Source organism: Olea europaea, chromosome 11 (assembly GCF_002742605.1).
Source record: "Olea europaea var. sylvestris chromosome 11, O_europaea_v1, whole genome shotgun sequence".
NCBI classification, from domain to species: domain Eukaryota; kingdom Viridiplantae; phylum Streptophyta; class Magnoliopsida; order Lamiales; family Oleaceae; genus Olea; species Olea europaea.
The window spans coordinates 10281296-10292875 of record NC_036247.1 but is presented as its reverse complement, the minus strand read 5'-3'; the positions used below and the strand labels follow the sequence as shown (position 1 = coordinate 10292875).

General features: G+C 32.6%; 1 protein-coding gene across 1 annotated transcript; it reads left to right on the top strand.

Moving 5' to 3' along the window:
- Positions 1–1172: 1172 nt before the first annotated feature.
- LOC111403328 (transmembrane emp24 domain-containing protein p24delta9-like) lies at positions 1173–9552 on the top strand. Its single transcript, XM_023031786.1, has 4 exons — positions 1173–1533; positions 7184–7393; positions 8881–8957; positions 9039–9552. The coding sequence occupies exons 1-4, from the start codon at positions 1327–1329 to the stop codon at positions 9181–9183; spliced, it is 639 nt and encodes a 212-aa protein (XP_022887554.1). The 5' UTR covers positions 1173–1326; the 3' UTR covers positions 9184–9552.
- Positions 9553–11580: the final 2028 nt, after the last annotated feature.

Sequence of the window (11580 nt, the reverse complement as noted above, 5' to 3'; positions counted from 1 at the left end):
GAGCATCTCGAAATCCCTTGAAGAAGCCAGACGCAAGTAGATGTCCTTTATAAGCTCAAGTTCCGACGAACTGAGCTCAAATCTATCAATTCCTCTTGCAGAAAAGAACACAACATCATAGACCACATCAAGATAATCACTCAATGAAACAATAAGGTACCACAATCACTAGCTTCAGAGTAGGACGTTGGAACTATCATATGGGAGACAATGTCACCCTCGCACACCTACCACTTTTCCCTTGCCCAAAACTACGTCTCCTTCTACCCTTTGATGGAGGAGGGAAAGTCAATAACAAATGGGGAATGTGACCCTCAAGGACATAGGAAGTACCACCCTTTGGAACCTTTTACCTAAAGACCTAGGCTGGAGGAGGGTCTGAAGTATTTGAAGAGACATGTCCTCGCCTAATAAGGTCTCCTTCCAAAGGAAGTAGGACCCCACCAATTGAGCCCAGGCATTTGGAACGAACTAGGTAAGAGCCAGTCTGTATAACCTAAGAACAGTTCTAAAAAAAAGGTGTAACAACAATCGAAGTCGGAATCACTAGTCAATCCTATTTTGGATAGGGGCAGTTGACAATTTAATTCAACTCAACTGAGTGTGCGTATTACCTGAGGTCGAGATGCGTAGCAATCAATATTCACACAATGATTTTTATTTGTTGCTTCACATTTTAATTGCACTTAAGGTATTCAAATATTTGTTTATTATAAAACTTAAGTCCCTATTATTTTCTTTGAGAATTCACATCTTTAACCTTTTATTAATTAACACTTTCGATCCTTGATTATGATCTTTCAAAAGATTTTGTTTGTGTGCTTTGAAATAAGAAAAAAATATTTTATCGCACTTTTTTGCTTGTTCTGTCTTGTGAAAATATGATGAACAATACAGCATTTTTCATCCTCCAAATAAACTTTTTGGATGTTAGCGCTGTAAATAGAAGAATAAGATAAATATATATGGGGCAAAAAAAAAAAAAAACCAAGGACACAAGGATAATTACAATGAGAAATGATCGATGATTATAGTATAAAAATTATTACTCAAACAAATGCAGAGTGTCGTAGATTGTAATTTTGGACAATAAGAAAGTCTACTGTCCACGCGTCAGCAATCCAACGGCCGGCCCGGTTCGGACGGAATCTTTATTCAACGTTTCTTTTTTCCTGCAGTTCGTTCGTCCCTTCAATCACAGTATTCCAAATAATTTCATAATAATCTCCCGCAAAACGTTTACCTAAAATCCGAGCTATAATAATACCAAAATCTCTAGCCATATACGAAAAGAAAAACGAAATCCCTTTGATTAATAGTACGGATATGAAATTACAAAGTCTTTTTATTGGTCTAATATCAGGGTTGTTGCTATGGAATCGGGTGGAGTCGATCCAATTCGATCTGGAGTTGGGTCACACCAAATGCATAACGGAAGATATAAAGAGCAATTCCATGACTGTCGGGAAGTACCACGTTGTTAATCCCAACGAAGGCCACCCTTTACCTGACACTCATAAAATAACTGTTCGGGTAAATATAATTCAACTGCTTTTTCCCTTTTTTTTTTCCCATTAATCTAACTGTCTGTTTTAGTTCGGTAAGGTTTTGCTAATTCATAATTTAGCTCTATGAAATAAGGTTTGGCTAAAGTTTGAGTTAACTTAAGAATTAAAGTTTCAACCTTTCAAATTAAAATACCATAATACATATTGTAACTTGTATTTTAATGGTATGACTGTGGATGTTAAATTTATTCCTATAAAAGGGAGTGATTTTCATTGAGATAGATAATATGAGAAATCATAACTTGAAAAAATAACCACATTTATATTTCATAATATTTTCCTATATTTTGGCAATTTGATACAGTCTCATTCTTTATCTTCGTATGGTCGTGCCCATAGAAGGAGAACCGACTCTGAGATAAATGAATTTTATTTTGGAGCCCTGTAGTACCGAAAGCACTCGCACGACTTAGAAGCAACACAACTTTAAGATACTGTTTTTGAGATGACTCTCAAGGCTTACATTTATAACTCTTTTCTTCTTATGTTTATATTATTATTGAATTGTATTTGTTATTTTATTATGTTAATCGAAAATTTATCTATACACAAATCACCCATTTTTCCCGACAATCTAAAGTCGTGTTTGTGATTATGTGTGAGAGGTGTAATATTTAAGAGGTTTACTTGAAGTTTGTGTTAGTATTGCCAGATTATCTCATTATGCCTTGGACTTGATTTGTTAAATTTTTAGATTTCAGCAAGTTGATTAATCACGCATTATTCATGTTATCTCTGTTTTCTTTATACATTTACAAGTGAATGATTAAATTTTTAGATTCTCGACCATCTGGTTTTGGACTTTTGTAGAATGAGAACTTACACTGTCCTTATAAACATAGTTTGCAGGTGTTTTATGGTGATAGTAGAGAGTAGAACATTTTAAGTCTTTAAAGTACATATGGTCATTCTTTCGATTAGACCATTGATCCTTCTATTGATTATACCATTGATCCTTCTATTGACTGCAGTAGAAATTTTCTAACCGTTTGATTAGCAGGTTTTCACTTACACTAGATTGGTATACAAGTCATATTGCTCTCACTCTGACTCCTGTTTACTGGATAATTTTCGGGGGGCAATGCTCAAAATAGACTATGGTTATTTATAAATGATCCTTTTATCCCTTTTTGTTTATTACAATTATTATATAAACTCCTACTTGCATGTACATTAAATATGGCGTAAAAAGATCCCATTTTCTGAAGACATAAGGGATGGGAATGTTCTTTTGTTTCTTTTGATTATAATCTATCTTGGTTGGAAGTATTCCTATTGTTTATGCTCATTTCTTCCAAATGAAGTCATGAGTTAAGATTCCTAGGTTCATATAAACCTGCTCAACAAAAAAAAATTCTGATTTATAATGATTCATAAGTATCAACTATGATGCACCGACACGGACAAGTGTGTCCGACACGATACGTGTTGGATACGTCGAGTCGTGATTTTTAAAAAAAGTACTGACACAACACGTCGTCAACACATTCATTAAATTCTTTAAAATTCTTCATTTATATAGTTTAAATTTAGTTTTATAGTTATTATTACTTTTTTTGTTGAATTCTTTTGAATATGAATACTTATTTGTTATTTACTAATAACTTTGAGTTAAAAATATATAATCGTTATAGTAAGAAGGAAAATTGATTATTTTAGAGTGTTCGAAAAATATCGGTATCGACGCGTGTCCGACACGTGTCGGACACGGATACACTGCCCTAGATAGAGTGTTTGTGCTACATAGAGAATCAATACCCATGTTCATGTGTAATATGAAGAAATGATTTGGAATACATTGATCATGTGTTTATATTGTAAAGTAGCAAGGATTACTTTGGTGCTGACAGGAAGCAGCAGACCTAGTGTGGATAACTTCACTCTATTTTTACCCATTTTGTGCAAGCTTCATCATTCGTCGATTGGATATATTCTGTAATCTGTTGAGAGGGTAAAACAGACTGGAGGATGCTTCTTAATTATAAGGTCAAGCAATTGCTTTTTAATATGGATAAATCAGCAAAATTGCTTTTCCTATGAGAATTGACATTCTAGATTTAAGCATGAAATTAGAAGTCTTGTTTTACTGCAAGTATTACCTAAAACATTAGGCATGGCTTCAATAATTTGTTGCTTCAACATATATCTTGATGTTTGACATAAATTCTGATTTAAGCATGAAATCAAATGTCTTATTATTAATGCAAGAAAGAACCATTAAAAAAAAAGACCTATTCAGTGTTTAGCCGTGATTGATCTGTTGAAGAATTTTCATTGATATTAAGAGGAATTGTAGTCAGGTTATTCCTAAGGGTCATAAAGAACTAATATTAAAACTGGAAAAGATTATCCCTTGTGATAGTGTGTATATTATTATTTCATGCGTATCAAATTAAATGGTGAAACGAAATCTTAAGATTGTTAAAATAAAACTAGTATTTTGTCGTGCACATGAATTCATGGATTATATTGATTTTACGGGATTATATGATTTTATTTTAAACATACGGTTAAAAGATTTAACTATCAATAACGGGCATAATTAATATTTTAAAAGCGATGTAATTTCAAAATTAATCTATATAATTTTATTTATAGCCCAAGTGTAACCCCTGTGATTAATAGTGATTTTATTCTATTGAAATTTGTAACTTATAAAAAGTTTGAACTTTCAAAATTATAGTTTTTATTGTTTAAAATTTCAGTTTTCATTTAATACAAAACTTAAACAATAGGATGTAGGTTATGTATGGATTAATTTTCATTATTGTGGGGTATTTTTTTGTGTGTGTGTGTGTGTGTGTGTCTGTCTGTCTATTGCTTTCATAGAGAATTAATAAAAAATTAAAAATTATTTGAAATTCAAGGGAAATGGCACAATGTATCCGCTACTCAAGAAAATGGTGCCACAACTAAGATTCCTCTTTGAGAAAGTAACACTGCAATTTTTTCTTAGTAAGGGGATTTGATCATTCAGTTTCTTTCATTGTCATGGCTACCATTAATTGAACTTCATCTTGTGGATTTAAATGTGGTGTCATTTGTCATTTAACATACTTCTTAGAACAGATTTCGATTTTCAAAAACTAAAGTTAAAAGATCTGTTCTTCAAACAAAGAATATATTTGTCTGATCCTTGTAAAATAAATAGTTTGGAAATCAATTGAACTTCTCTATGTTGTGTGCTGTGATAACATATAGTTTTATCTTGGACATTGTTGAAGTTCAATATATCGATAATCAAAAGCATTTCCTTTGACTTCCTAAGTATCGGGTTATAGTGACTCGACGTTTGGTCTTGGAATGATTTTTTTGGAAATTGTTGAAGCACAGGGCAAACTAAAATGCGAAAAAAATTGGAAGCATTTCACTTTGAGAACAAATGTGTAACCCTTGAGGTTGGTAAAATTTTAAAAGGCTATCTAGTAAACTTATTTTTGTCAATTGAAGCCTTTTATTTATATCTTCCATAACTTTGATCCTTGTGGGAAATAAATGGGTAGATGTAAAATAATCCATATTTCAGTCATTAGTTAGTAATAAATTTTTGTTACTAACAAAAATGGAACATGAATACTTTTATTTAATTCTGTCTAAGTTATTCATATTTATTGTGACACTAAGCCCTCGTTTGACCCCCATTATTTGGATTTATAACTGGGGAATAGTGTTTTTTTGAAAATTATGTGGTTGAAAAATTTTTGATTTGTGTGTAATATTATTTTATTGAAGATTATGTGATTGAAAGTAGGAGGGAGAAAAAATTAAATTAAATTGAAGAGCTTTAAAGGGGGCTAATATTTTGTGAAAGTGTTTAAAAGTATTTGTAGACATGAAAAATTTCAAAGAAGCTTCACGTGATAGATATCTTTGGAATGTGGAGGTGTTTAATTTATATTTATTTTCTTAATTGTAAAATAACTCTTGAAAAGAGCTAAAAAGGAAATTGAAGATTACAGGCGAAATGCGAGAGCTCAATGGATGTATGTCAAATGTGTTACAAGAAATCAATATAAAAAATTTCATGATGTTGTCTTATTATAATTAAATATGTAATATTGACATTTTGAAAAAATTCTTATGTAACTTTGTAGATGTGCATGTATGCAGGAGGAGAATAAAATTCACAAATCGATGGTACCATATTATTGTCCAAGAGGCCATAAATAAATTGTAGTCCAAGATGGACATACATAAATCATCGAGGGGGTAGGCATAAGCCCATAAGGGATTCACCTTCGAGAGTAATCCAACTTTTGTAATTGGAGATTCCATGAAGAAAGTTCAATGTGGTAACAACAACCCGCATTGTGTGAGTTATAATAGCACTATTTTATTTGTGCTCATCCCTAAAGTGATAGTGATAATAATAAAATGTGATGTTATGAAGGGTTTAACTCTGATTGAGTATCAAGGTAAGAATTCTCACGAGGTGTGAATCACACACCCCTTTGGAAGACTCACATATGAAAGAGTTGTCATGAGGCATTGTCTATGGGATTGGGCTATTCCCTAGAGACTTAATAAAATCAAGATTAGGGCGTATTGTCATTAAGAGCGCTGCCCGCTATAAACTAGGGGGTTGTTTGAGCCTCATTGTTTTCAAAAAAATGCATTTTGAAATAGTGTTATGATAGAAAATTCGTGGTTAAACAATAAGTAAAAGTTTTGGATTTGCGTATAAGATTATTTTATTGAAAAATGTGTGGTTGAAATGGAGTTAAATCGTTGTTGAAGAATGTATTTTGATGAAATGGGGCTCAAACAACAGCTAGAGCCTAAATCAATACCGTGTGTGGAACAATTGAAGTTTGACCAAAGGAACCTGATTCAAGGCTTAGTCCATTATGGCTCCTTCAAATGAAAATTATTATCAATTCATCACTAAGTGAGGTTCAGTCTAAAAGACACCTACACCTATTATACAGTATAGCGTTGTCACTGTATATTATATATATTTCTTTATTTTGAAAGTTTAAAACTTGTGGGGAATTGTTGTAACATAAGAATTAAAGTTTTAACCTTTCAAATTAAAACCTTTTAATTTTCAATTTTAACATAAAATTTAAACACCATAATACATATTGTAACTTGTATTTTAATGGTATGATTATGGGGGTTAAATTTACCCCTATAAAAGGGAGTGATTTTCATTTAGATAGATAATATGAGAACCCATAACTTGAAAAAATAACCACATCTATGTTTTATAATATTTTTTCTATATTTTGACAATTCGATAAAGGCTCATTCTTTATCTTCCTATGGTCGTGTTCATGGAAGGAGAATCGGTTGTGAGTCGCATGAATTTTATCTTGGAGCCGTGTAGTGTCGAAAGTACCTGCACGAAGGGGAAGCAACATGAGTTTAGGACAAGGCCTTTGACGTGACTCTCAAGGCTTGCATTTTTAACTCTTTAATCTAAAATATATCTATACACAAATCACCAACTTTTCCTAACAATCCTATCATTTATTGTCATTGATATTTCGAGTTTCTTTCATTATCAAGGTCTATATGAAGACTTCTCTGGATTTTGATATTTTAGTTTATTTGTTTGTTTGCTTTCCTGGATGGAATAAAAGTTTCCGTTTTAATTGTTTTGTACCTTATAGGTGACATCACCTCATGGAAATAGCTATCACTACTCTGACCATGTCATCGAGGGGCAGTTTGCATTTCAAGCCGTTGAAGGAGGTGATTACATGACTTGCTTTTTCTCTGCTGATCATAAGCCTTCTACTACTATGACCATTGACTTCGATTGGAAATCTGGAGTGGCTGCCAGAGATTGGACAAATATTGCCAAGAAAGGTTCAGTTGAAGTAAGCACTCAATCTTCTTTGTTCTCTTTGCATTGCACTTGTGCATTTGTATATCGATTTTGCAAGTTGTATGATTTTTGTTTGTCACTTGTTTTTTGAATTTCATTAATGGGGTTGTTCTGAGGATTCATATATGCTATCTGCAAAGAAAGTTAAGTATGCACATTTTTATTAGATAGGAATTTTCAAGACTTGAAAACTGAATTTATTGTTTCTGAATCTATATCTCATTTGCCTGGGAAATGATATTTATTCTATCGATTGCATTTTATGGCTCTAGTTACTTCGATTTATAGAAATTGCTTGTGTTCTAAAATTATTTACTGGGCCTCTTGATTCGGGAATAGTGGATTGCATTGCGAAATAGGTAGTGGAGCCAGATAAGGTGCCTCTTTACAATGTTAATGACCGTTGTTCATGCACACATAGTCTCTATTGGGCTCATCGACCTCATCTAGAGTTGTTTACTTGTGTGCTTAATATGTACTTTATTAGTTTTCTATGTTTTGAGCTCATTAATACCCTTGCCGTTTCTTTGGTTTGTGACACTTTTTGAAGTTTTGAAGTCAGTTTTGAAGTTTTGGTTTCTCGGTACTTCTATGACTAAGCCCCCGTTTGTTTCCCATTATTTGCTCCTAAAAATGAAAAATATGATTGTTATCCATCACATTAAGCCAACAGATTTGACTTTCTATATCTTGTGTAGAGTCCGTAACGACTATATTTTTCATTCTCATTTTTACATTAATGCGTACCAAACAGGACCTAAATTTGACGTGTGGTTCTGGAAATTTCTTTTTGGAATTTGACATGAAATTGTTGTTAACAAATTAATCTTATGAGCCTCAGCAATTTATAGCTCTTACATAGATCTGCTTTTGCTCTGTCTGAACGTCTACGTCAAGGATTACTCTGACTGTAAATGCTAGATATTTTAAGAATCATTTTAGTATCTTTATATTTAATTGTTCAAGCTTCTATTTTAACTCTCCGTCTCACATTGATTTTGGAAAGATAGTACCAGTTTATAAGGACTTGGGTACCTCTTAGTTGTGACCTAGGAGTCAGGTAATTTTTACTTTGTCAATATGGATTTAAGCATTTTGTCTTGATTGGTCAGTACCCTCACTATGTTGGCTGGAAGGGTCTGATCAGGTCGTATTGGCAATACTATCCACTTCGACCAGCGTAGACTTTCTGGAGTGTGTTGTAGTCTATATATGGCATGACGGGTTTATAAGGACTTGAGTAGGTCCCACTTAAGAAAATGGGTCTACGGTTTTATGCAATTTGGGTCAATTAGTTGGTGCTTAACAATGTTGGCAAGGTTTGTGGTTTGAGACTGGACCTTAGTTTTGAACTGCCATGTTTTCTTTGCCTCTTTTGTGTGCTTGTATATCTTTCCTGTCGATTGAGGCTTTTGAGAATGATGAACTGAACTCACTCACTTCTCTGTTCATTTAATCTTTGTTTTCTCATGTCACCAGTTAATGGAATTAGAACTGAAGAAAATGTTCGACATTGTTCAATCCATTCACGACGAGATGTTTTATCTACGTGAAAGGTGAACAAAACTAAAGTTTTTCGTAAGAAATATAACTTCTGAAACTTCCAATTTTTCACATGCGACTGATGTTTATTCCAGGGAAGAAGAAATGCAGGAACTTAACAAATCTACCAACTCCAAAATGGCTTGGTTGAGTTTTCTGTCATTATTTGTATGCTTAACAGTGGCAGGATTGCAGCTATGGCACTTGAAATCTTTCTTTGAAAAGAAGAAACTTATCTAATATTTTTCTGTCTTTGTTTTCCTTCTGGCTGTTGTATGTTCAATTTTGCATTCACCAACATTGTTGAAAGAGAGAAGCTATATTCTTGATTCAATGTTAGTGCCTACTTGGAACGCATCCTAGGGTAAATCCCGTCAGGATACGTGGGTTGTGTCGTGTTTGGCTCTCCATGCACATTTAGACTGTTACCACTTTCCTTTCTTTCTTTCTTTCTTTTTTATTTAATTTTTTTTTTCCAGATGCCAGATACTCTGTAACTTATTTTTGAAATGCTTATAAGCACTTCTAATTTTTCGTTCTTGTAAACAGACTCGCACACTAAAATGCTTGTAAGCAATTTGAAAACGGGGTATGAAGGTTAGTTCTATATAGCTGTACAGATATGAAGGCGGTAAGTTCTATAAATACTAAATTAAAACAAAATGTAGAGCAACTTCGTTACTCGAGTGTTATTTAAATTCAATTCTTTCGAACTCTTATTATTGCTCTAAATGACTCATTTTAAACTTTCATATGGAAGTTTGAACAATCTAAAACTCAATTCAAGAGGACTTGTTCCCATTTGCCCTTGCGAGTTCTTTCTACTCTATATCACTTAACTCGTGGCCTCTTTTTTTTGTTGGGAATTTACATGCACAACAAAAAATTAAAACAAATTTCAATTCTTATCAAGGATCCCTTTGTATTTAGATAGAAATTGAACATTTTTCTAGATTTGTAAACTCTTTTGCTTTTCCTTTGTTCCATCAACCTTAATCTGTCACCCACAGCTGTTGAATTGTCCAACCTCTAAAGGTGATCCACAAAAAAAAAATTGTAGGATTGGAATTTTCTTCTTGTGTTAGCGAAAATAATGAATTATCTACAAATTGAAAACCCTAATCACTTATTTATATAATCTCAAACGGGCTTGGCCTGATTCAATCCAATATTTAATTAATTCATTTAATTAAATTCGATCCTTGAATTAACTGTCGGGCCTATAAATAAGCAATCAAATTAATTAATTTATCCGACGCTTATTAAATTAATTAATTGACAAATCACAATTTTCTAGTTCTCTTTTTGTGTGCAGCTCATCAGGTTCCAGATTATGATGTGAAATATTAATTGATAAATTAAAACACCATTTTAACTTATCACCAATTCACACTCATCATTTCATATTGACATCTAGCAATGTGTCGAGCAATACATGTGACGAAAAATGTCACGTAGTATGACAAAATCAAATTCGTTCGTTTATCGAGAAACTATAATCCCTTCGTCAATATGATTCGATTAATTACGAGATATGGAAGTGTGTCAATTTCGATTATTGATCATATTTTTCACTCCACTATAAAATCAATATACGTCGAAAACTCCTTTTCGACTTATAAGTACACCTTAATCGAGAATTTCGTTATCGACTTAATTGAATGAAATGCAGATCATAATCTCTTACTATCTAATAGTGACGAATCATCTATCGATCATTCATAACCTTCATACAATTCTTGATATACCCAAACGATGTCATATTAGTGGCCCTTGGCAGAGTAACATCCAACACTATCAAAGCACGACTGTCCTCGTATAAGGCACTTTGATGATGTTAAGTCAAAGGACAAATCCCACTATCGAACGTCAGAGATTAGCCACTGACACTCAGATAGTTATCCACTCTCGGCGAGTCTCCAATGTTTTGTTCTATAACAAAACATCCATGTATTTATTTAAGTGTTACTACATTTTAACTTGTGAGATCAGTTACTTACTTCACATGTAAGAAATGTCACACGTGATGATCTATTCGTAATAATGATATTCGTATATCGTCATTACTTACGATTACGAATGATTTAAGATTCAATCACATATAATTTGTATCTCACAATCACAATTTTTTGTGATTAACAAATTACTAAAATTTGAATCTACGAACTCCATTATTTAATTCAATTGAATATTAATTAATTAAATAATAAATCTACCATAAATCGCATCAACTATATATTAAAGCATTTATGTCCAAAGTCGATTGGACTTATGGTATATCACTTACAAACTCCCACTTGCACTAGATACAATCACTTATGTATCAATATCATAAGAAGCTACGTGACGATCATATTTCTACTGCGACAACTCTTTGTCAATAGATTTGCAATATTATTAATTATGGGCATTAGTTCTTCTCTTTACATCATTTCTATGTATTATCTCTTTGATGAAATTATACCGCCTTAATACATGTTTGGATCATTAATGAGATTTTAGTTCATTCGCTTGTGCGATGACCCTATTGTTATCACATGGGACATGATCAATAATATTAGGAACTATTCCAAGTTTATTAATGAATATCTTGATCCACATTGCAACTCATTGATGCTTCTGAAGCAATCATGTATT

Excerpts from the sequence above, each read along its gene's own strand:
- LOC111403328 (XM_023031786.1), top strand. The coding sequence starts at position 1,327 with ATGAAATTACAAAGTCTTTTTATTGGTCTAATATCAGGGTTGTTGCTA. Across the intron at positions 1,534-7,183 it reads CTCATAAAATAACTGTTCGG|GTGACATCACCTCATGGAAA; the intron begins GTAAATATAATT and ends TGTACCTTATAG. Across the intron at positions 7,394-8,880 it reads CCAAGAAAGGTTCAGTTGAA|TTAATGGAATTAGAACTGAA; the intron begins GTAAGCACTCAA and ends TCATGTCACCAG.